The sequence below is a fragment of the Rhinoderma darwinii genome, chromosome 6, assembly GCF_050947455.1.
Source record: "Rhinoderma darwinii isolate aRhiDar2 chromosome 6, aRhiDar2.hap1, whole genome shotgun sequence".
In the NCBI taxonomy this organism is placed as follows: domain Eukaryota; kingdom Metazoa; phylum Chordata; class Amphibia; order Anura; family Rhinodermatidae; genus Rhinoderma; species Rhinoderma darwinii.
In genome coordinates this window covers 131,485,455-131,512,462 of record NC_134692.1, presented here as the reverse complement: position 1 = coordinate 131,512,462, position 27,008 = coordinate 131,485,455, and the positions used below count along the sequence as shown (strand labels likewise).

The 27,008-nt window shown below is 40.7% G+C and overlaps 1 protein-coding gene across 1 annotated transcript in view; it reads left to right on the top strand.

Moving 5' to 3' along the window:
- The window catches only part of LOC142655794 (uncharacterized), a 188,699-nt gene extending 179,556 nt beyond the window's left edge, over positions 1-9,143 (top strand). Inside the window, exon 2 of the mRNA XM_075830365.1 lies at positions 3,679-9,143. Within this exon, the coding sequence (XP_075686480.1) occupies positions 3,679-4,315 (637 nt within the window). The 3' untranslated portion in view covers positions 4,316-9,143. The remainder of the gene's footprint in view (positions 1-3,678) is intronic.
- The last annotated feature ends 17,865 nt before the right edge of the window (positions 9,144-27,008 follow it).

Below are 27,008 nucleotides of genomic sequence, written 5' to 3'. Positions count from 1 at the left end.
CATTGGACAAAGCAAGCAAATACTGTTCAAGTGACTGTTCCCGAATGCTGGCCTAGCACATCCCATCTGTGCCCTGTCCGTCAGGCTCAGCCTATTAAGCAAAGTGTAGATGAACACAGAGGATTCTGCTAAAGCGAGCAGAGCAAGCGTGCATTCTCTGTAACATGACTCGGTGCCAGTGTCAGAGATTATATTACATATGGTGCCGTGCAAGGTGCTCGCTTGCTATTTTTTTTTAATCATAGTTGAGTAAATGGCTTGACATCTTGGAGCTGTATCAAATATCTCGCCGTCTGTTACAGAAGTTACTGACTCAACAGCAGACGTTTGGTGGTTTTTCTGCCTCCTCGTATGGAAAATGGGAATATTAAAATTTGCACGGCCCTAAATGAGATTTAAATTGCGACTTTTAGAAGACAACGGCACAAAAAATTATCATGATCATTGCTTTATATGTAGAAAACCTCTATTCGGCGCTAAGTACTAACTATACAGAAGATAGTTGGCAGGGGTACTTGGCAGCGTCGAACTAAGGTTCCTTGTGCGGAAATAATTCTAAGGAACCACCCCATCTATACAGAACATGTGCACATATCATTAATAAAGTCTAAGAAGTTATTTGTGGATCTACCCATAAAAATAGACCCTAGTGGCAAGTGATTCTCTCCATAGTCATCTCCAAATGGGGTTGTCTTCTGCTGGACCTTTGGAACTTATTATTGAAAGGTCAAATCCTGGACCACCAAAGGATCCTCTGATTTTCTGATGGGCCATTGCGACCCTGAAATTTACTATTCATTTTGATATTTCTCCCATCATTACATTATATTGCTCCAACCATTGGTGGTATAGACCGTGGGAATATTGATGACTAAATTAAACACAATGGTGATCACCAATATTAGACACCACAAAACCATGAAGTCTATGGCCAACCTCAGCTCTGTGAAATAGGTAAGAAATGGGCAGACTTCTACTAGTCAACGACCCCCTTAACAATGAATATGGAGACACAAGTTGAATTACTTCATAGAGATACATTGCTGCAGTGGTCTCCAACCTGGGGGTCTCCACCTGAAAGTTGTCAAAGCATGATAGGAGTTGTCATTTCCCAACAGTTGGAGACCTCCAGGTCAGAGTCCACTGCATTACAGAATGAAAAATATAAAGCGAAGTCGTATGTCTACAAAACTTGATGTTCGGATCTTGCATGACTGACCTGTCTGCTCAGGACACCATTTATAGACTACTCAGGGAGTGTGTTTTTCTCTAACTGCCTATAAATGGATATGACTTTTTATGAACACGAATATAAAAATGCTTTCAGAGGCAAAAACATTATATCAGTAAAAGTATTATAAGCTTGATGATAGGGATGGGTTATGTGCAAGGCGCACTTAGACAATGATCCATTTGGGCTCCATCTCGTCATCTGAATAGACTTGATTTTATTCACGTGATTAGAGAAACCTGAGATGTGACGGCTGATGTAACAATTTTACAGCTCTCTTGATTCCCTTTCAATGAAGTCTGGGTGTTGTGCAGTTTATTGGGTAAAACCAATTTAGAGCAGTCAATGGTTCCTGCTCTGCAATATTATTCTTGAAATAAAACGGACGGTGGGTTCAATTCTAGATAAAATAACTTCCCATTTGTGATCATAAAAAATTGACAATTTGGAAAAATTGAACTCAGACAGTATGTACTATTGGAAAGAGACAATTATTTTCAGTGTCAGAAGGCATTGTTAGGCTTTATATGGTGCTTATCAATAAAATTTATCATCAGACATAAAGAGGAAAAAGCTTTCAAGCCAACAATAGCTGATAAATAGGTGATATTAACTTAAGGGAGAATTCTAGACACGTTTAATAAAATAGTCTCAGTTCCTGAAATGCTCAGTTAAACCATATCTTGACTAATTCTACTTACATTACTGCATTTATTTACCTTTTCTGCACTTTTCTGAATTGCAGCTGCTTTTCTCAATCTATGGGAGGGCCAGCTTGCTTGTCTGCCGGTTTCTAACCCTGTACAAGCTGTAATGTAACATGAACAAGATCTCTTCACTCACAGATTGTCACAGTGCTCCCTCTTTGATACAGGGTTTAAGAAGTTTTGAGATTAATTATCTCGCTAATGGACGAATAAAGCTCTGCCTGTAGGGAATAGGATACAAAACTTATAGGTCCTCTAACAGGCAGGACTTGTGTTTTGCTATATGATTGGCTAATGCAACATGAGTGACAAGAAAATAAGGAGGAATCTGCGCAGGAAGGGGGAAGTAAAGAATGTTTTTGGAAACATGGGGTAGAGCATGACCGGCATACCAGCAGAAAATCTGTGGGAAAAATCTCTGTAGCCCAATACTACTAGCATGGCCTGCCAATGAAACACACAGAGGTGGTGTAACTGACAACAATAAGGAGAGGACGTTAGGCAGGTCTTATGGGTATTTTGGAATTAAGTTTTTGGATTATCCTTTTAACGGTCTTTTTTTTATCCCTGTTATGGTTAATTAAATGAATATTAAAGGGGTTGTCCACAAACGGTCAACTGATGACCTATCCACAGGATAGATCATCAGTATATGATCGGTGGGGTCTGAAACTCGGAGCCCGCACCGATCAGCTGCACCGGCTGCCTCTGGGCACCGGATGTCTGTTCTGGAAGCAGATGGCTCCGGTCATGGAATAGCGGCCGAGTTGCATTACTGCAGCTCTGCTCCTATTTAAGTGAATAGGAGCAGTTCTGCAGAATGGCCGCTATGCAGTGGTCAGAGCCATCTGCCTCCGGTTCCAACTACTGCATACCCTGCATAACATCCGCCACCTGGAGGCAGCTGGAGCAGCTGATCGGTGCAGGGTCTAGCGCCGTATCCGCATCGATCATATGTGCCTGGACAACCCCTTTAAAAGATTTAAACAAAAAATTTAATATTCATATAGGAAAAGTAAAAACAAAATGCACTGTTCATTATTCACCTATTTTTCTCCCACAGTGAAAAAGAAAACATTTTTGGTTGTAAATGTCAGCTTTCTGCATAGTTATAAGACACACAGCATGCTTGACTTGCTTAGTGACTTGTAATCACATCAGCTATTTCAGCATTATTATACTAGTCTTTGATCTTCATACATTAAAGAGCAATTCTATTCACAGTGTATTGAAGCAATCTTTATCCATGTATAAGTATAATACAGCATTAGGGACACTAAAAATATATTGAGGCAAGTCGCTTCATCTCCCATCCCCCTTCCCAGCTAGTAGATCTCCTTTCCTCTTTGGGCACTGCAAAATCTTGTTGGTTTTAACCCCACTCCATGGTCATTTTGCAGTTTATGCCTAATGTGCACGGCCATGTGTGCCGGCTGAGTCCCGTCCATGATCTGAGAAAAGATAGGACATGTTCTATCTTTCCACGGATCGGAGGTCGGGTCCGTTTTCACGGCCCGTATTCATTCGTTAAAGTGAATGGGTCAGTGAAAACTATCGGGTGCCACTCGGATGCCGTGAAAAATTGCCAGAGTGGCACCCGGTCGTGTGCAACTGGCATATGGTTGTAGTAATGGGGAATTTGAATAACTAGGTGAAATTACTCTTTAATTTTTTTTTACAAGCTATCGTTTTATTAAACAAAATGTCATCTATTAACACGTGGTTCATCTTTTTGTGTAGAGATCTGATGCCAAGGACAGTAGAAGGCCAAATAACCATGGAGAAGACACCAAGTTACTTTGTTACTAATGAGGCTCCGCAAAGGATCCATTCGATGGCCAAAGACACCAAGCTAATTGTGGTGGTAAGGAACCCAGTGACACGTGCCATTTCGGACTACACACAAACTCTTTCCAAGAAACCAGAGATTCCAACTTTTGAGGTCCTTGCTTTCAAAAACAGGACCCTGGGACTGATTGATGCCTCTTGGAGTGCACTGCGGATAGGCATCTATGCTTTGCATTTAGAAAGTTGGATGCAGTACTTTCCCCTTTCCCAAATCCTTTTTGTTAGTGGAGAAAGTCTTATAAGTAACCCGGCGGAAGAACTGGCCAAAGTTCAAGATTTTTTGGGTCTCCAACGGATTATCACGGATAAGCATTTCTACTTCAATAAGACTAAAGGTTTTCCATGTTTGAAGAAGCCGGAAGACACAGGAGCTCCCAGGTGTTTGGGAAAGTCCAAGGGTCGAACTCATCCAAAAATTGACCCCGATGTAATCAAACGTCTGAGAAAGTTTTACAAACCTTTTAATGCTATGTTCTATCAAATGACAGGTCAGGATTTTCAATGGGAGAAAGGAGAACTGGAGAGCTAAACTGGACACGTGGGGTGGAGGTGTACCGTGGAAGAAGATATACTCGTCTTTGGACAGGTTTAGCAGTGTACAGAGAATATTTAACATTTTGCCAACAAATACAAAGAGGAAAAATATATAAAAAATTGCTGAAAAGATTAAATAATTATTTCTATAAAATAAAGTGCAACAAATTCTATGGTACAAATGGTAATACAGGTAAATCTAAAAAATCTGCATAGAAGCAAAAAGTTTTCAAGTCCTTTTCTAGAGGTTGATGAGATTTAGGCTTGGGTGAGTCACGTGCACGGAGCCTGTATGGCGGCACACGGAGTCCCTATTGTTCAGTAGTACGTAACTGTTGCCACTCCATGTACCGCTATATGGTGCCTCCATATGGCACCATATTATGGAGGTGTTCCCTATTTTTGTAATACGGAATCTGATAGAACAGGACACGCCATGGAATATTATTTTTGTCAAATTCTATATGAACGCGGGAGGAAACACTACAGAACGTCTCCGTATGAAATCAGAGGCATGGAGAATATGGGTCCATGGACTCTTATGAGTGTAGTAATACAATTCTGTACAACTCGGAACTTGTACAGAGTTGTAATATGACCGTGTGCACGAATCCTTACCTGTATGTAGACATTACACCTGCAAACATCACATTTGGGCTGTAAAGTGTAGCAAAAGATCACATACTTCCTTTCAGTTAGGAAACTTGCACTAAGAAAATCTAAAATAATATGTGGTTGGTTGCTATGAGTTCCGGCACATTTGTGAAGCTAATTATAAAGCGGATTAATGCCCCCTAATCGATGTGTAGGTGTGGAAGCACCTAAATAACAGAAATATGGCGTGAACCTTGGCAGAGCGAGTTATCTGTCCCTGTATATTTTGTCAAACTAAATATATCAGAAACTTCTCAACTATTTTTGTTACTTTTTTGGTCGGGTAAAAAGTTGTTGCCAAAAAAGTACAATCCAGCAGAGACAATGAGGAAGCACAAATATTTATTGTATATTTTATTTTGATCACTATGTGTCTAGATGTATTGAAAAAAAATACCTGACTGTGCCGTTTGTGCAATAACTTATTAAAAAAAACACCCAAAAAATAAATTATATACATTTTTAGCAAAAAGGAATGGAGTTTGAGGCCCAGAAACACGGCTGCTTTATCCCCAAAACAGTGCCACACCTGTCCACAGTCCACAAGTCAACTCCATTTACTTCAATGGAACTGTGCCACAATACCAGACACAACCTGCGGACAGATGTGGCACTGTTTTAGGGAGAAAGCAGCCATGTTTTTACAATATGATCCTGTGCAACCCCTTTAATGCATAGATATTACGCCCCTGTAGACATAGGGCATAATTTGTCCATGCCCTGATCCCCCGCATGGTGACATTTCTTTAAAGGGATGTTCTGGTTTTAAGTAGAAGAAAAACCTTAACGTCTGTACAATGAAAAGTTATGCAATTTTCTAATATACCTTGTGTTAAATGCCTTACAATTTACAAATCTCTGCTTGCTGTCAGTGATTGAAAATATTCTCAATTACATCCAGTGGCAGAGAAAACATCCTGATCATGTCCAACTGATACAGGTGCATGGCTTGTTACAGGAGAGAACAATGATATGCTTAAAGGGGTTGTATGGGTTTAGAATCCGAGCTCTACTTTCTTCCAGAAACAGCGTCATTCTTGTCCATAGGTTGTGTCTGGTATTGCATTACATAAGTGAATGGGACTTCAACACCAGACACAGCCCATGGACAACAGTGGTACTATTTCCGAAAGAAAGCTGCCATGTTTTTCTAATCTCAGCGCCTCTAATGAGACCTGCACTGTCTGAGCAGAACAAGATCAGGACCAGTTTCCAGTCTCTAAATCTAAAAAAAAAAAAAAATCCATTCACTGACAGCAATATATATATATATATTTTTAAATGACAAGGAATTAAAACACAAAGTGTATCAGAGAGATTTAAATGTCACTTTAGGATATTCCTATTAAATCTGTTGGACCAAGTTGACACTGGCCCCTAAAGGTTAATCCCGTCACTTTTCTTGCCCTTTTCAAAAAAGTTGAGAGATGAAAAAAGTTTAACAATTGTAGCGCAAAATTTGCAACTTTTGTACACCAGAAAAGTGGCGTAAATCTATTAAAACATTTCTCTCTGAGGTCGGGTTCCCACATAGCATAGATGCTGCGGAATTTCCGCAACGGAATTATGTGCGAAAATTCCGCAGGATTTACAGTAACAGCAAAGTGGATGAGATTTAGTAAATCTCATGCACACGCCGCGGAATAAACCCACAGCGTAAACGTTATTAAATTGACCTGCGGTGCGGAATTTAGTTCTGCAGCATGTCAATTTATGCTGTGTTTTTGTTGATTTTATGTTTTCCCCATTGAATTCAACGGGGATACGAATCCCGCAACACAAAGCCAAGTGTTGCGATTACACTGCAAAAATCGCAACTCCGGAAAAAAATAAATCATACTTACCCAGAACGCCCTCCTTCCTGCAGTCCGGCTTCCTGGGATGACATTTCATCCCATGTGACCGCTGCAGCCAATCACAGGCTGCAGCGTCACATGGCCTGCTATGTCATCTTAGGAAGCCGGAGCGGAAGTCAAAGGAGAGAGGGGGTACGTATGAGTGCTTTTGTACGCAGCGGAAATTCCGTCCAAAAAAACAGTGTGGTGTGCGATTTTTCGGATGGAAGGTGCTGCAGGTCAGATACGCTGCGTGATTTTTAGTCGACCCGTGGGAACCCGGCCTTAGTGTTGCCCTTCTGGGCTACACCTCTCATCATGCCTTGCCAGTCAATAAAGCTTAGAATTTTTTTTATTTTAAGGGTTGAACATGATATTTTTGAGTTGATTCTTTCGCCGTCACACTATATTACAACAAACTGCTCGATCATTAATTGCAATGCCTTGCAGTAGTAAATCAGTGAAAGCCAAAGGCACATCCCCTCCCTGTGTGGTAGAGATTGCAAGATAACTGGTGACAAGTTAATTAATTTGTCAAACTCAAATAGTGTGCTGGAATTATGCCTCTTCATATTATGTAGCAAGAAATTGCCATTGTGCTATAGTAATTAAATGGAAAAGTTCCAACACCGGCTTATGCACTCTCTCTCTCCGCAGAGACCATTTCTGATGGAGGATGTCCTGAAGTATTCAGCCTTTATTGTACAGAGCTGTGCTACATTTTATACAAAATATGTTTTTCTTTAATATTTTGAAAGCCTTTGAGCCTCCCTGGAGGCTCTGTCGCTGCAGTAGCCATATTTGTTAGCCACCAGATGGCCATCATCTTGCTGTGGCATATGGGAGGTGTAATTTTCCTACAATTAGTTTAGAGACTGGTGATAAAGGAACGCTCCAAGCAAAATGCATACATTGTGTTAAGTCTAGTGCGGGGGCGGTGCATGACACAGGGAGTCAAAGTGGACCAAAGAATATCTCCGGCTTATGCACCGCCCCCGCGGAGCCAGCACTAGGCACAACGCGGTGTATTGGTTTAGCCTGGACTTTTCCTTTAAGCATTGGGCCATTGTATGGACTGTCACATAGAAGCAATATTTGCTGAGTATTCTGCTCTCTTCTAGGAAAGAATCAGCTACCACAGCTCTGGATGCATAACTGTATTCCAGGGTATGGGCACTTTTGTAAGCAATTTTTTAAAAAACCTCAATGCATCTAAAATAAAAATGGAGCAACTTTGCAAATAGTCATGATTAGAAATATAGTACCGTTTAATGTATACAGTTCCTATGCAGGCATGTGTCTTAATGGTTACAAACTAAAAATAAAACCTGATCCAGCAGTTATGTGCTACTCCCTTCCATCTGCCGTCTCTTCTTCTGTCTTAATATTATCAGGAAGACGGGGCAGAGGTATTGGAATTACACATGGTGACAGGATCAGACTACACAGGCTTTGTTTGTAGTCTGTGACCATGGAGACGCATTGATCTGCATAGGAACTGCTCCCTGTAGGACTCTGCATAGTAGAATGCTTGCCCTGCAGAGACCAATAGACTCAACACAAATTGCTTTTAGACAGGATGAGAAAGTTCTGATGAAACCCTATTTTTTCCCCTTTTATAATGCCCCATACAAAAATACATAAAAGAGGACCTTAAATTCTGATGAATGATTTGCACATGCTTGATGCATACTGAAATCAATAACCAGTATGATCCATGTAGGAATTATTCTTTATAAACCATTAGATCACCAAATACATGTAAAAAGATTTACAGATTTTGAAACACGTCCAGGTATCCATGGACCCTGTATGTGGACACAAAGTCCTTTTAGGTCCGTATTGAGGAGCCATAGACACTCCGCCATATGGTGCCTCCATGAGGTGTTGTATTTACTCCTACAGGCAATACTATGGTGCATGCCACAATTTTGATTTCCCATGGACCCCATGATTCACATGGAGGTGCAGTATGGGCCCATAAAAGGTTACGGGCACTGTATAACAGACCCATACAACACGGATCCCCAATATGGCCATGTGCATGACCACCTATAGCGGGAAAAAAACATTATATTAGTGGTTAATGGTACAATAGGGATCTAAACTAGAATCATCTGAAGGCAAGGAGCCCTTTGAAATATTTATGTGGACAAAAACATTGCAATCCCTCCAGCCCGGTGCGGTATTGATTACAACGGCTTCTATTTTGTATTTTTATTTCGATCTCTCCATGTGCTGCTCTGCTTACTGAAAGCAAAACCCAGTACCAGCTTACACATAAAACATTGTTATTTATTGAGGAGGAAGAAAAAAATCCTGTATAAATAAAAGTTATTTTCAGACACTGGATGTGCTTATTGATTTTCAAAGACTTCTATACACAGTGGTTACTTCTCACAATCCGGGAGCATGTTGAGAAGAGCTGATTATTTGTAGTAATGACTAGGAAGTTAGTGCGCCGCTATCGGGGCATTGTGCAGTAAAGAACGGAGTGACGCCAGATTTAAAGAGATGCCACAGGCATAGATCATCTTGTAATCTTCAACGACAGCAGTTAAAGCCCAACATCTCCTGACTGAGGTGCGGACTGCAGGGGATGAAGCCGACCCATCTTGTTAATGAGCTTCATTCACCGCATGCATTATTCCTAGGGTTTAGTCATTCAGCGCGCCAGGAAAAAAATATAAAAAAAAGACAACAAAGAATAGTATGTTCATATTCTAAAGCTACCGCAGATGTGTGAAATCCCAGGTGGGAAGATGCCATCGAATGTGAGATTAGAAAGCAACAAGGATGGATGCTAATAATCACAGCAATATTAGGGTATGTTCACACGGCGGGGGTCCGTAACGGCTGAAATTACGGGGATGTTTCAGCCTGAAAACATCCCCGTAATTTCAGCCGTTCCGGCATGTGCAGGCGCTTGAACGCCGCGTCAATTACGGCCGTAATTAGCGCTGCTATTCATTGGAGTCAATGAATAGCGGCTCCAATTACGGCCAAAGAAGTGACAGGTCACTTCTTCTACGCGGGCGTCTATTTACGCGCCGTGATTTGACAGCGGCGCGTAAATATACGCCTCGTGTGAACAGACAAACGTCTGCCCATTGCTTTCAATGGGCAGATGTTTGTCAGCGCTATTGAGGCGCTATTTTCAGACGTAATTCGGGGCAAAAACACCCGATTTACGTCCGTAAATAGGCCGTGTGAACATACCCTTAAAGAGCACCTTTCGTCTCCTGACATGTCTATTTTAGTAAATACTTGTATTCCCCATGAAATAACAATTCTGGAACATATTTTCTTAGAACTCAGCGTTGTATCGTTCCTCTTTTATTCCTCCTAGAAATTTATTAATAAATTACCAAATGGACGTTACAATTTCCCTTGTTAAAGAGGCGTGTCCCTACACAGTTTCACTCTGTCAGTACTGATTGGACAGTGTCAGTCCGTGTAGGGACACACCCCCAACTGGTAACAGCCAGTTGTCAATTTATTCATATATTTCTAGGAGGAATAAAAGAGGAATGGTACAATGTAGAGTTCTAAGAAAAGGTGTTCCAGAATTGTTATATCTGGGGGAATACCAGTATTTACAAAAACAGACATGTCAGAAGGGGTGACAGGTCCTCTTCAATTTAAAGGAGGTTTCCAGACATAGTAGGGGTTTTAATCAAGCTCATTCATGTAATGCTTCAACTAAATGGAGTCACTTACTTATATAGTCAAACATTTAGTAAAATTTTGGCTGTCACAGTTGCTATATTATCCATAGTGATGTCCCATGGTCACAAAAACACAGGATCTCATAGATCTAGCACTGTGCATTACTTGGTCACATGACCAAGAGAGGGAGGTCACAATGGATGACATCACCTTTAGCTGTGGACTTTCATCAGGAAGGGCCTGGCACATAAATTGCGTATGATTTTATTGTCTAAGTGACTCTATTTAATTAAAGCAATACAGTTTTGGGCCATAGAGCCATAGAGTTAAATGATAAAATGTCTGTCTCCCTGAAGCCACCACCAGGTGGAGCTCAGGGGCTTTATGAAGACTGATTTATTATTTAAATGACCAAACAGATACATAACACATCTCACCGTTCTACAAAAGGAGTTTCATGTACAAAAAGGACAACTAGAATCAGTTGTAGTCTTAAAACACTGAATATTGAACCTATAATGAGGGCACTGTCTTCCACAAAGTCAGACAAATGCAAAAAATTGCACGAAACCTTTATTTAGAAATCACAATAATAACAAAAATGTATAAAAAGTAAGTTGCAAAAAATAACACTACAAGAATAAAAGCAGCGGACAGCTGTACTTTCACCTCTCCCTATTGTTTGAAGAGTGGGGATATTAGACACATAAGGCACGCCAATCACCAACTTTAGGAACGCACAAAATAGCAGGATGGTACTCAGTCCATATAATAGTCACACAAAAAAGTAAACATACCCATAATGCCAGTATTACACAAATGTTAATGGGAAGATGGAAAAAAACACAACCTGGTACGGATCCACATTTCACCTATAGTGGCTTGTAAATGTATTGTATGTTTCTGATATTTCTTGATTTATTATTGAGTCCATTAGGAGCTGTATAAATCCGTCATCAGTTATCTCCCCCTAGTGGTGGCTGCAAAATGGGGAAAAAAATAAATTAAAATCTGATTGGTTGCAATAGGCATTTGGTCCATAATGGAGGGAATTTATTAAACACTCTACGCCAATTTTCTGACCTAGAAAAAGTCATACTTAGTGCAAAAATTTGCTTTATGGGCAAAGATTTTGCAACTTTTCCATTTGTTCGAAGCCTCCGCCACTTTCAAAAAGTGGTCAGGGCTTAGCAGAGCCAGGGAGAAAGGGCGACCCACAGGCTGTCAACTTTACTATAATTTATGCCAGAAATTGGCATAAATAATGCGCAAATCTTTGACTTTCTTGCGCACGGATGGCCAGGGATGCGCCCTTATTTATTATTTATCTTACCCCAGCGTATTTTAGATTGACTGGCGTATATGTATCGCCAGTCTTAATAAATGCCCACCATTGTGTTTGCACTGGTTTACATGCATGAGGCCCACTATCTGCATATGTATGTCGTGTTTGTATATGAAACACAAGCACTGGGACAACACTTTTCGCTAGGAAATATTGAACATACATTTTAATATTCAAGATCAAAGCTATAGAGTAATATTCGCTAAGGGAGAGGGAGGGTCAAATCAATTTGTCAGGTTCAGTATTCAGGGTATATGAATGTATATAAAGTGCGTCTTTTACTCTGGAGGACTTAGCATATCCATACATTACATGGACAGCCCATTGATTTTAATAGACAATGTGCAATACTTAATTTCCCCTGTGGGGGTGCTGCTGGGAATTAAACACTTACTTCCCGTTTCTCCCACAGATTATGGCTCATCACTGGGGTTTAGTTTATCATTGAGGGAATGCTCTAACAAAAAGAGATTAGTCAATGTGGACAAACCCTTTAAGGGAAAAGAAGGAGTTTACAAAGAGCAACAAGATGGATAGATCAATCATAAACCTGCTATTAAAAAGCCTGAAGAATCAAGATAAACTAATCACAAGACAGAACATTGTAGTCATATGGTTTCCAGAAGTTGAAATTCAAATTTGGTGGTGTAATATAATAATAATAATAATAATAATAATAATAATAATAATAATAATAATAAGAAGAAGAAGAAGAAGAAGAAGAAGAAGAATAAAAGATAAGAAAATACTTTTCAAATTTCAGATGTTAAAGGATAAATTTAAAGTGCCCATATTTTAACCCCATGTTGCTTTTAGTTCCAACGTGATGTTTCATAATATATCTTTAGGCCAGGATCACACACACAGTTTTGATGCAGTTTTTATGATGGTTTTTGGCTCAGTCTTTTGAGTCAAACACAGAAGTGAACACAAAAGAAAAGAGATGCGCCAGTCGTTCCTTATTCCTTGCCTTCCTTATGAATCCACTTTTGGCTTTGGCTCAAAAAAATGAACTAAAATCTGCATCAAAACTGTGTGTGTGAATTTGGTCTTTTAGGGAACAGTGCTTTGTTTTACTAGTACTGAGCTTCAAATTCGATGGCGTTAAGTGATAAAATTCTGGCTGACTGCGGTCACTAATAGGGGGCACTTAGTGTTTTATTATCCAGTTTAGTGTTTACATTGTATGCAGAAAGCTCCCCCTAGTGGTGACTACAGGCAGTCAGAATTGTAAACATTTAAATGTACGTCTGTGCTAGGGCTCTGGAGCTAATAAAAGAAAAACGTAGCCCCACCTGCTATAAAGATATATTATGAAATTCACATAGAAATTTGGATCTATTTAGATGAAGAAAAGCAAAATGCTGTTTACAGGGTTCAGTTAGTCTAAAATTCATAGGGTGAAATGTCCACCCACGATGTGCCCCCATTGAATTCCATTGTGCTGAACTTTCCTCTATATAGCCTCAGTCTTCTCCAGTTTTTTTAAATTTATATCATTTTTCTTCACTTGGCTTGGACCTTTATATGAATAAATTCTGATTCGCTCAACTGCCCGACCTATAATTGTCCTGTACATCTGCCCAGGGTCATGAAAATGAGTATCCTCTCCTGCCCATAATGCTTTGCATTTCTTCTCCAAAGGACAATGATAAATCCAGGCCGGGGGAATAAATGCCGGCCTGCTAATAGAAGCTAATACGTCTGTGATTGATGTCTGAACTTATTCAAAAGTCATTTCTGGCAAATAATTAAGCAATTTTATAGTTCACTACTTCTTAATTTGCTGATAAGAAGAGGTTTCCTCTGCTCTATCTATGAATCAGGAGGTTACTGGGAGAAACGCTGCACCGTGGATTTCTGTTCCTTTGTGCGGTCTAGTAACACACAGTTTATGAAACGGTTTTTATATACTGTCATTCTGTGATGATATAAGGGTATGTTCACACGCTGAGAGGCAGTTACGTGTGAAAAGACAGACTGTTAACAGCTGCCTCGTTTCACACGTAAAAGCTCCTCCTCGTAATTTACGAGGCGTCTGAGACGCTCGTAAACCTTGAGCCGTGCTTCATTGTATTCAATGAAGAACGGCTCAAATTACGTGGCAAAGAAGTGCCCTGCACTTCTTTGCCGAGGCAGTAAATTTACGGGTCGTCGTTTGACAGCTGTCAAACGACGACTCGTAAATAACAGGTCGTCTGCACAGTACGTCGGCAAACCCATTCAAATGAATGGGCAGATGTTTGCCGACGTATTGTAGCCATATTTTCAGACGTAAAACGAGGCATAATACGCCTCGTATACGTCTGAAATTTGGCCGTGTGAACATACCCTTAGGGTATGTTCACACGTAGTCAACCAAAACGTCTGAAAATCCAGAGCTGTTTTCAAGGGAAAACAGACCCTGCTTTTCAGACGTTTTTTTACCAACTCGCATTTTTCGCGGCGTTTTTCGCGCCGTTTTCGCTGCGTTTTTTACGTCCGTTTTTGGAGCTGTTTGCATTGGAGTCTATGAGAAAACAGCTCCAAAAACGTCTGAAAGAAGTGTCCTGCACTTCTTTTGACGAGGCTGTATTTTTACGAGTCGTCGTTTGACAGCTGTCAAACGACGACGCGTAAATAACAGGTCGTCTGCACAGTACGTCGGCAAACCCATTCAAAGGAATGGGCAGATGTTTGCCGACGTATTGGAGCCGTATTTTCAGACGTAAAACGAGGCATAATACGCCTCGTATACGTCTGAAATTTGGCCGTGTGAACATACCCTGAGGGTATGTTCACACGGCGGGGGTCCGTAACGGCTGAAATTACGGGGATGTTTCAGCCTGAAAACATCCCCGTAATTTCAGCCGTACCGGCAGGCGCTTGAACGCCGCGTCAATTACGGCCGTAATTAGCGCTGCTATTCATTGGAGTCAATGAATAGCGGCTCCAATTACGGCCAAAGAAGTGACAGGTCACTTCTTCTACGCGGGCGTCTATTTACGCGCCGTCATTTGACAGCGGCGCGTAAATATACGCCTCGTGTGAACAGACAAACGTCTGCCCATTGCTTTCAATGGGCAGATGTTTGTCAGCGCTATTGAGGCGCTATTTTCAGACGTAATTCGGGGCAAAAACGCCCGAATTACGTCCGTAAATAGGCCGTGTGAACATACCCTGAGGAAGGAAACCAACAGGCAAATCCAGTATTAAACAAATGATTATTATTATTATTAATAATAATGAAATACAAAATATACAAAATATAAAATAATAATACTACATATAATAATACATATAATACTAATAATATTATAATTTACAAAATAATATACAAAATATAAAATAATGATAATAATAAATATAATAATACATATAATAATATACAAAATAAAAAAATTATAGTAATATGTATAATAATAATAATAATAATAATAATATACAAAATAATATACAAAATATAAAATAATAATAATATTATTAATAATAATAATAATAATATACAAATTCATATGCAAAATATAAAATAACGATAATAATAAATATAATACATATAATAATATACGAAATATAAACTAATAATAATAATAATAATAATAATAAAAATTAATGTTACAATATATTTCCAGACCACTACTACATGGCCCAAAAAATATTGACACCCTTTCTAATTAGAGGTTGCACAAAAACAAAGCTTACAGCCATACAGGAATGGCTTGTATTAATGAAAACAGGACGACAGGGAGGACACTAGGTAACCAGAAATACTACCTGTAACTAGGCTCACCCACAAACTCCCGTCCCAAAACAGAGTTCCTTTTTTTGGGTGTTGGATGGCCACAGTGGGCTTGGTGCTTACGTAACTCTCATAGAAGTGAATGGAGAGAGACACACACCAGCGGCCTCCACACTGGGACCCTCGTTCACCAAATAGCTGCGGGTTCCAGAGTTGGGATCGGCATTTTTTAGACATTCATGCCATATCCCTAATATATGCCATAAATGTCTGACTTGAGAATACCCCTTTAAATGATAAATTGCTGTCTGCCTGCAGTCACCACCGAGGGGCATTGAGAAGTTTACAGCGTACTGTTCTATAATTAAGTTGACTGTATAAACAGTTTGCAGGTAGCTCCTCAGCTCTCTCTGCTTTCTTTGCCGTATACCCACTGAGGACAGTGATTGGCTGCAGTGATCAGGTGAGTATTCGGCCACATCATCAATGCAGCCATGCCAATAAACGGTGGCGGGGGATTTGTCAGGTGAGTAATCCTGCTTTTATTGTTTTATTGCATTCCACCCTTGGTCACTTTTTGGATTAATCCGTAAAACCCATTTAACTCTCTGTCTATGCAGAGGGGTGGATCAGAAAAATGAATCCACAATCGAAATAAAGAGAGATTGTCAAATAATAATCCACACTGGATTTCATTGCAGAAAATCGGCAGCATAATACAGTAGCAGCAGAGTGGATGAGAATAGAACAAATCTCATCCACACGCCGTGTAAATGCTGAGAGGAAAAAACGCTCAGAAATTGACCGGCGGTGCGGTTTTTTAATCTGCAGTATGTCAATTGTATTTGCGTAATCGGTGCTTTTTTGTTGCTAGTTTTCCCCCATTAGGGTATGTTCACAAGACCTATTTTCGGCCGAAAAATCGGAAGCAGAATGCCTCCAAACATCTGCCCTTTGATTTCAATGGGAAAACGGCGTTCTGTTCCAACAGAGCGTTTTCTGCGGCGTTTTTTTACGCGTAAAAAAACGGCCACGAAAAAAGAAATGCAGGACACTTCTTGGGACGTTTTTGGAGCCGTTTTCCATAGACTCTATTGAAAAAAGCTCCAAAAACGGGCGTAAAAAACGCAGCGAAAATCGCGAGTGGCACAAAAAACGTCTGAAAATCAGGAGCTGTTTTCTCTTGAAAACAGCTCCATATTTTGAGACGTTTTTGACTCTGCGTGTGAACATACCCTTCAATTCAACGGGGAGGTAAAACCCACAACAAATATCAGATGTTGTGATTTTTGCGGCGGAATCGCAGGTTTTCCACCGCAAATATTGCAACTCAGAGAAAAAAATAATCTTATACTTACCCAGAATTCTGTGCTTCTTTGTCAAGCTGGCCTCCTGGGATGACATTTTATCCCATGTGACTGCTGCAGCCAATCACAGGCTGCAGCGGTCACATGGTATAAAACGTCATCCTAGGAGGCTTGGCTGCAGGATGACAGAGGGACGCGTCGCCATAGCTACACGTAAGTATCAAACGTTTTTTTTTTTACTTGCAGTTTTCCGCAGCGGACATTCCGGACTAAAAACTGCACCTCAATTTGGTGCGTTTTTTCGGCCAGAATCCCCTGCGGCGTCCAGGGCAGATACGCTGTGATATTTTATGCAGCATATCCGCCTTGTGTGAACATAGCCTTAGTTTTTGCTTTTTACATTTCCTCGGTTTTGGTTCGACCCCGGATTTGGGTAAATAAACTTCACTGTGTGAATAAGACCTTTCCCTTGCTCCAAACTCAATGTCAATAAATATTCTCTGAACAAGTCTTCTCGGCTCATGCACCTTCATAAATATTTCTTCCATCTTTTGCTTTGCTTGTACATATAAAACACGAATCTGTGGTTTTTAGATATAACACTTCGACACACTTTCTTGTCATTTGAAGCACTAGAGCAATATTTGCAGGAAGTTCTCTTCGTACGTTCTTTTCATCTAGAGTTTCCACATATAAATACTAATGGAAAAATCATGTTACTTTGCAAAGTAAATGTGTCAAGAAAATGTCATTTAGATTTAGAGTCAAAGATGACAAGTCGAGCTGTTGTAAAGTATTAGCTGCAATTTATCTGCAAAACAACCACTTACATGGCGTGAATCACATCCTTCCAAAAACCTCTAGACCCTTACAAGCCACAGACTGGAAGATTTATATGTGAGGCGCCTCCTGTATATGAAGATGGACTATATGTGACGGTAAACATTGCAATGTAATTGCTTTTCTTTTTAATTTCCTTCTATATATGGATCTCCCTTTAAGGCTATGTACACCTTTAAAAGGGATTTTTATTTTTTATTTTGTTTTAATGAAAATGTGTATGTGTTTGCGGCAATTTTCGAATTAGTTTTATTCAAAATAATTTTTACTTTTTGAGATACAGCTGCTTTGTATCCTGTATACAGAGCAGCTGTATCGTTCGTTGAATCCTGTACACGTCGGGTCCTGACGAGTTCGGTGACAGCTGGTCCTGCCTGTCTCTAACACACAGGATGCACCTGTTAGCTACCACATCCAAGTTCATGACTTAGATGTGATAGATTACCTGCTGACACTAAACCGGTCAGTCCTAAACCGGATTTTTAATAAAAACGAATTTGAAAGTTGCACCAAACACACTGATTGACATTTTTATTATTATTATTATTATTATTATTAATAATAAAAAAACACACAAAAAAACACTTTTAAAGTGTGTACATAGCCTTTAAGTCTCTTCTCGTACATTCATTTAAATATATATATTTTTCCAGTTAACGCCATGTCTGAGATTCTTAATGTGATCCCAAGCATATGCCTTGTATAATACCTTCTATGGTGAACCATAGAGTCAAATAATACAATAACACAGTGCCCAAATAACAAGTGCAAAATTAATAAACCAGGGAATATAGCTGCCATTCCATAGGTTCGGGCATCAAGCATGACATTGGGGTGCCCAAGAGAATGGCCTTGATCCTAGGTTAAATACCACGAAGGTCCCATGCACACGACCATATATTTCATCCGTAATTACGGACCCATTCATTTCTATTGGCTATGGACACCTTTCTGTATTTTTACGGATGGGTGTCCATGCCGTAGAAATTATAGAACATGTCCTTTTTTTGTTGGTAATTACAGCACAGACTCCCCATAGAAGTCTATGGGCGCTTCCATAATTACGGACGGCTACGGATTTGCTTCTGTAGCCATCCATAATAACGGAAGCATTGGTATGTGATGCCAGGGGATTAACCTAGATTCCTCCCCGTTTTTTCGTGGATCCATAAATATGGATGCATTTCGGATGCACTACGGACTGTATTTACGGACAGCCTTCCGTATGTGCGGATGATTTACGGATGGCTACAGATCCGTATTTATGGACAGTATATGAGGATGGATGAAAAATACGGTCGTGTGCATGGGGCCTTACAACTATTTCTCAACGCAAATATCCAGTGTGCTGTATGATCTAGTATCCCAAAATATATATCTCAAAATATGTGACTGTAAGAGGGGTGAGCATGGCTGGGATAAATGATTGCAGTCTGTGTAACCTGTATTCTGCTGTACTATGTGTATGCTGTAACTGTAGTTTGTTATCACTGTTATCTGTCTGGTTATATTTGTAGAAGGAAGATTTTTACTAAAAAGTAATTTGACAGATTGTACTGAGCATGCCCAGAAAGCCCAGCATAGAGGACTGAGGAAAGTTCTAGAAAGGATTAGAGGAGTAGGAGGAGGAGCTCTGTGCTAGAGGAGCAGCAGGAGGAGGAGCTCTGTGCTAGAGAAGCCAGGAGGAGGAGCTCTGTGCTAGAGGAGCAGGAGGAGGAGGAGCTCTGTGCTAGAGAAGCCAGGAGGAGGAGCTCTGTGCTAGAGGAGCAGGAGGAGGAGGAGCTCTGTGCTAGAGGAGCCAGGAGGAGGAGCTCTGTGCTAGAGGAGCAGACAAGAGAGTGAAGGAAAAGAGACTGCAGAGAAACTCATGAGAAGAAAGTATAAAGAGAGACTACAGAGAGACTCATGAGAGGAGAGTATTTAGGGCGGGTTCACACATGGCGGAATTTCACTTAAATTCCGCTGCGGACACTCCGCAGCGTTAATCCGCAGCGGAGCCGTTTCTCCATTGACTTACACTTCTATTTAGCAGTGTTCGTTTACACGATGCGTACAATTCCGCTGCGGAGCATAGGCTGCGGAGCGGAATTTGGTGTCCGCAGCATGCTCTGTCTGTTGCGGAGCAGTGGCGGACTGGTTGCGGACTCATGGCGGAATTTCTCCATTGACTTCAATGGAGAGTCAAAATTCCGCAATGAAGTCCGCAGATCTTATGTGTGCTGCGGAGCGTATTGTTTTTACTACCATGACATTTCTTCATTCTGGCTGGACCTATGTATTTCTAGGTCTACAGCCAGACTGAGGAAGTCAATGGGGCTCCCGTAATGACGGGAGCGTTGCTAGGAGACGTCTGTAAATAGTCACTGTCCAGGGTGCTGAAAGAGTTACGCGATCGGCAGTAACTGTTTCTGCACCCGGGACAGTGACTACCGATCTCAATATACATGTATCTGTAAAAAAATATATAAGTTCATACTTACCGAGAACTCCCTGCGTCTGTCTCCAGTCCGGCCTCCCAGGATGACGTTTGAGTCTAAGTGACGGCTGCAGCCAATCACAGGCCAAGCACAGGCTGCAGCGGTCACATGGACTGGCGCGTCATCCAGGGAGGTCGGGCTGGATGCCGAAAGAGGGACGCGTTACCAAGACAACGGCCGGTAAGTATGAAATTCTTTTACTTTCACTAGGGAAAGTGCTGTCCCTTCTCTCTATCCTGCACTGATAGGGAGAAGGGAAGCACTTTTCCCGCAGTCCGCAGCAGCTAGTCCGCATCAATGTACTGCACATTTTGTGCAGATCCGCAGCAGAATCTGCAACGCAGATTCTGTGCGGCATGGATGCGGACAGTTGCGGAGGAATTCCGCCATGTGTGGTCATGCCCAAAGAGAGACTGCAGAGAAACTCATGAGAGGAGAGTATAAAGAGAGACTCATGAGAGAAGAGTATGAAGAGAGACTGCAGAGAAACTCATGAGAGGAGAGTATAAAGAGAGACTGCAGAGAAACTCATGAAAGGAGAGTATAAAGAGAAACTCATGAGAAAAGAGTATAAAGAGAGACTGCAGAGAAACTCATGAGAGGAGAGTATAAAGAGAGACTCATGAGAGAAGAGTATGAAGAGAGACTGCAGAGAAACTCATGAGAGGAGAGTATAAAGAGAGACTCATGAGAGAAGAGTATGAAGAGAGACTGCAGAGAAACTCATGAGAGGAGAGTATAAAGAGAGACTGCAGAGAAACTCATGAGAGGAGATTATAAAGAGAAACTCATGAGAAAAGAGTATAAAGAGAGACTGCAGAGAAACTCATGAGAGGAGAGTATAAAGAGAGACTGCAGAGAGACTCATGAGAGGAAAGTATAAAGAGAGACTGCAGAGAAACTCATGAGAGGAGAGTATAAAGAAAGACTGCAGAGAGACTCATGAGAGGATAGTATAAAGAGAGACTGCAGAGAGACTCATGAGAGGATAGTATAAAGAGAGACTGCAGAGAGACTCATGAGAGGAGAGTATAAAGAGAGACTACAGAGAGAGAGACTCAGAGGTGAGTATAAAGAGAGACTACAGAGAGACTCATGAGAGGAGAGTATAAAGAGAGACTACAGAGATATTTCTAAAAACGGCAGAATCTGGGCAATAAATATTGAGTTGCGTTTCTCTGGTAAAACCTTCTGTGTTACAGATTTTTTTTTATTACAAATGAATTTTGGAAAAAAAAGTGAAATTTGTAAATTTCACCTCTACTTTGCTTTAATTCCTGTGATACGCCTAAAGGGTTAAAATACTTTCTGAATGTGGTTTTGAATACTTTAAGGGGTGCAGTTTTCAAAATGGAGTGATTTGTGGGGACTTTCTAATATATAAGGCCCTCAAAGCCACTTCAGAACTGAACTGGTCCCTGAAAAAATAGCCTTTTGAAATTTTATTGAAAATATGAGAAATTGCTGCTAAAGTTCTAAGCCTTGTAACGTCCTAGAAAAACAAAAGGACATGAAAAAAAAGATACAAACATAAAGTAGACATATGGGGGATGTTAACTAGTAACTATTTTGTGTGGTATTACTATCTGTTTTACAAGCAAATACATTTACATTTAGAAAAATGCAAATGTTTGCAAATTTTCGCTAAAATGTTACGTTTTTCACAAATAAATATTGAATTTATCGACCAAATTTTTTCACTAACATAAAGTACAATATGTCACAAGAAAACAATCTCAGAATTGCTTGGATAGGTAAAAGCATTCCAGAGTTATTATCTGGTATAAAGTGACACATTTGATTTGAAAAAATCATCTGTGTCCACGAGGCCAAAACAGGCTGTGTCCTGAAGGGGTTAATAGCTATTATGACAAAAGTTCTAAATAAAAACAAAAACAAAAAAGAACAGTGATATCAGCCTAGACTTACAATAGATTTTGTACTTAGGGTTGTTTGCCTGGAGACTCTTTACCCTTGCCTGTCATATCTCATATAATGTCTTATAAATGCTTATAGATACTACAGTATTAGAAACAGGCTGACCATTCCGGCACTAAAGGGGTTCTCCCACCATTAAATCTTTACATAAATTATAAAAAAATAAAAAAATGAACAATGTTTTCCAATTAGCCACTGAATAGTTCTGTAATGTACTTCCATAGTGTGGCACCACCTGGTGTATAGCAATGTTCACATCCACTTAATAAGCTGAGTGCTGGTGGACACGCATGTTGAGTCACTCTCCTCACAGCCAAGTCTCTACATAGAGATCTTCTCTTCACTGCAAAGCAGCCAATAAAGCTTTCTGCCCTGCTTGTCAGGGAAGGAGCAGGGCCTCTGCAGTAGCATGGCAGTAAAGCTTATGAGACGCCTTCTCCTCAGCTTGTCAGGACTATAAAGCTCTGCATCCTGAAAGTCAATATAAACCCTGGCTATGCCCACTCAGCTTTTATTGTTTATTTCATTATATATTCATTGGTTTCTAAGAAAATGCATTGGGTTCTAAGGAGAGTGCAAACAGTATATATCTTCACTACTCTGGATCCCACATTCCTTATTAGAAGGGGAAGTAAAGCCCCTATTACACTGCCCGATGTTGGCCGGTGCAGCGAGTGCCGATCAACGAGACATCGTTAATTGGCGCTCGATTGCTCCTGTCACAAGGAACTATGCATGGGGATGAGTGATCGTACTCCGATTGCTCATCCCCATACATTATTATCATGTCGGCAGCGCGTCTCCCTGTTCACAACGGGAGATGTGCTGCCTACAACGATAATATTTTACTTTTTTAAAACGATACAATCAGCAGATGAACGAGCGTTTGCTCGTTCATCTGCTGATCGCTGCCCTGTTTACACAGGGCAATTATCGGCAACGAGCGTTCTATGAACGCTCGTCTGCCCAATAGTCACCCAGCGTAAAGACCCCTTGAGAAGAGACTATGTTGTCAGTTGCCAGAGGAGAAAGCAGACTGATTCTGCTCAGAGCCACACCACAAGTAGCACAGATTAGCAGCAGCACAATGGGGGACATAGAGTACAACAACAACAACAACAACAACAACAACAACAACAACAAAAAAGATGAAAAAGGTGTTTTTTAGGAACACTGAAAATTACTTTAAAACAGAAATTAACAGCATTTCTGGACTTCTGGTATGAAGCTGATTCATGTGATAACCACTTTAAGTGACTGAGGTCTCATAGCCAGATGTGGCCCGCAGCCCCTTATCACTTTGAATAAGGATTAAGTGCAGACCTGTAAAAAAAAGCCATCCCTGCCCAAAATGTCTCATAGACTGGTACTTGTTAGATCCCATTAATGCCAGATAAAAAAAAAAATCCGTACAGTATATATGTTCTGCTGATAATGGAGCATATTCTAATACTGTTTTGCTGTCTGTCTTTATTAACTGGTTGCCGACACAGGCTGAGCATACTCGTCCTGTGTGACAGCCGTCCCTGCGCGCGTCTGTGCGCGCGATCGATAGCGGGGCAACGGCTGTAATACACAGCCACGGCCCCGCTCTGACAGCGGAGAGGAGAGAAACATCTTCTCTCCGCTGTTAACCCTTTGAACGCCGCGATGACAGCTGATCGCGGCGTTCAAGGAGAGGGGACTGCACATTGATTGCGTCACAGAAAATTACTGTGACGCGATCAAAGCCCACAACTCATATGGCCAGACAGCCCAGGGTCCAGTGAAGGACCCCAGGGCTGTCTGAACATATTTCCTGTTGTTAGGGCATACTGAGGTATGCCCTAACAACTGCCTGTGTACAATCAGTAACAGGCTACTGTACTGGCATATAGATCTATGCCAGTACATTGCAGTTACAAATTCAAAATCAAAATGATAAATCCCTTTATGGGATTAAAAAAAAAAGTTAAATGAATGTAAAAAAAAAATAATGGTAAATAAATAAATAAAAAGTAAATAAAATACACAGAAATACAAATTTTTTATAATAAATCAACTTTTTAAAATATAAGTCCCAAAACATGAAATAATATAGACATATTTGGTATCGCCACGACCGTAACAACCTGTACTACAAATGTATACCATTATTTATTATGATCGGTGTATGGTGTAAAAAAAAAAAAATTAAAACTGCTGCACAACTGCTTTTTTTTTGCATTTTAATCTAATTAAAAATGTATAGAAATTAAACGATAATGTATTTGTACCAAAAAATGGTACCTACATAAAGTACAACTCGTCCCGCAAAAAACAAAGTCTCATACAACTACGTCGTACAAAAAATAAAAGCGTTATGAGCGTCGGGATGCAAAGAGGAAAATGTAAAAAAAATTGCTCTGTCCTCAAGGCTAAAATTGGCCGTGTCCTTAAGGGGTTAAATCTTCCCAAATAGTAAAAAATATTTGAATGCATAAAATCCTATTGTGTACACAGCACATTAGCTATCACACACACAAAAACAGATTCATGAAATTACATATTAATGTCTTCACCCACTCACTGCTCCACCAGTTTGGTACAAGACCAAATCTACCGCTGTTTAATCAGCCATCCTTGTTAAGAATAATCCCTTCTTTCCTTCTGCCAGATTGTGAAGCCTTGTAGGAGCCGAGTGCCACAGACACTGATTGGCCGCACAGATGATCTTCGTAGACATGATAAGACGGAGAACAAGCAGACTGTTTTATTTTGCAGCGTTCAGCTGTTTGTCTGAAATACCTATTCCCAGTCGCTGGCCGGTTCTGGGTACAGCCCGCGGGGCAGCTTGTAACTTCTCATTTTGTAAAGGAAGTTTACTGTCTCCTTCTATTATTTAAAACAGCACAATATGTGAAGCAGAGATAAAATCTTCCAGCCCTAAAATTTGCTCATATACCTTCCTGAGTTATCCTCACCGTGAAAGCGCCTTTGTGTTACTGAATTCTTCGGATGGTTCGTCTTTCTTCTTGTGATTATGTCCTATAAAAGAGACTTATGGGGTCTTAAACGGGCCTGGGCAACAACAGCCTTCTATCATGTTTATGTGAGATCAATAAAAGATATTGCAAAGTGTAAAGAATCTGTGGTTTTTTTGCACCTTCCGTACGACTACCAGACCAAGATTTAAACTTAACCTGGAGTAAAAAGGACATTGTGGGCTTATTGCGCCATTTATCTTAAACTGTGCTTTGTATTACCAGTCCCTTTAGCTTCTAAATGGTTAAAATCAATATTCAGCCTAAAAATTAAGAAAGTCAGTTTTGGTTGGTGATATGACCTCCCAACCACTTTAACTTCTAAGTCTTCCCTACTAGGGGTTCTCCATTACTAAGGTGGGGTAAAAGGTTGTGGTTTGGCCTCCGTAGCAGGAATATAACAATAGTGGGTGTTGTGGTTGCAGTTGCACCTGGATACTGGTGCCTGTGGGGGCCCAATGGCCCTTCTGCCACATAAGACAATAGCAGTGCTATAAGTAATAGTTAAGGGGAGCTTTAGAAAAGCTTTGCTCTAAAAAGGGGTGTGAGGGGAATCACGAAGCCCTTCTCTTCTACAAGGAATGGTGGTGGTGTGGATAAGGGAATACTTGTCCTTCTCAATAAATTAGAATATCATCAAAAAGTTAATTTATTTTAGTAACTTCAAAAAGTGAAACTCATATCTTATATAGATTCATTACACAGAGGGATCTATTTCCAGCATTTTTTTCTTTTAATGTTGATGATTATGGCAACAGGTAATGAAAACCCAAAATTTTGTGTCTCAGAAAATTAGAATATTATATAAGCCCAATTTAAAAAATTATTTTTAATACCGAAATGTTGGCCTACTGAAAAGTCTGTCCAGTATCTGCCCTCAATACTTGCTCGGGGCTCCGACTCTGCATGAATTGCTGCATCAATGCAGCGTGGCATGGAGATGATCAGCCGGTGGCACTGCTGAGGTGTTATCAATGCGGCATGGCATGGAGGCGATCAGCCTGTGGCACTGCTGTGTGTGTGTGTGTGTGTGTGTGTGTGTGTGTGTAAATCCTTTTTGTGTGGGGTGAGGGGATTCCGTATAAATTGTTTTAGTGGGGAGGAAGGATTTGACTGTATAGCCTCATGCACACTTCCGTCGGCCGTTGTAATGACGGTTCCGTGAATCACAGACCTCACGCGGATGGCTTCCGTGTGCAGTCTGTTGTTTCACGAACCAAATCAATACAAAGACCGAGACAGTTCCGTCAAAAACGGGCAGGAGTAGGACCTGCCCTATTTTTGAGGGAACGGCGGCATGGTTCCGTTAAAACAACAGAAGTGTGCATGGCCCCATTGAAATGAATGTGTCAGGGTGCTATCCGTTCAAACAACGGATAGCACCCTGATGAAAAAACTGAAGTGTGCATGAGGCCGAAGGCCTCAAGTAGACAACCATTGCCATTTAGACGGCTGCATATCACGGATCCGCGAAACAGGTACCACACATAGAACTATACTGCTAGTAAAATTTACAAATGGTTTTATGCTTCAGGTACATTAAAATAAAAGTGAAAAAAAAAGTTACACCTCATTGATTCGTAGAGAAAGCAAACATGGTGAGTGGGAAGAAGATGTCAGGAAAGACTTCCGGGGGGGGGGGGGGGCGCCAAACTGAATCTTTGCCCCGGGTGCAGGAGAACTTAGATACGCCTCTGCCCTATAGATTCTCTATGGGGTTTAGGTCAGGCGAGTTTGCTGGCCAATCAGGTGCAGTGATATTATTACACCAGGTATTGGCACTTTTGGCAGTGTGGGCAGGTGCCAAGTCCTGTTGGAAAATGAAATCAGCATCTCCATAAAGCACGTCAGCAGAGGGAAGCATGAAGTGCTCGAAAATTTCCTGGTTGACTCAGGACTTGAT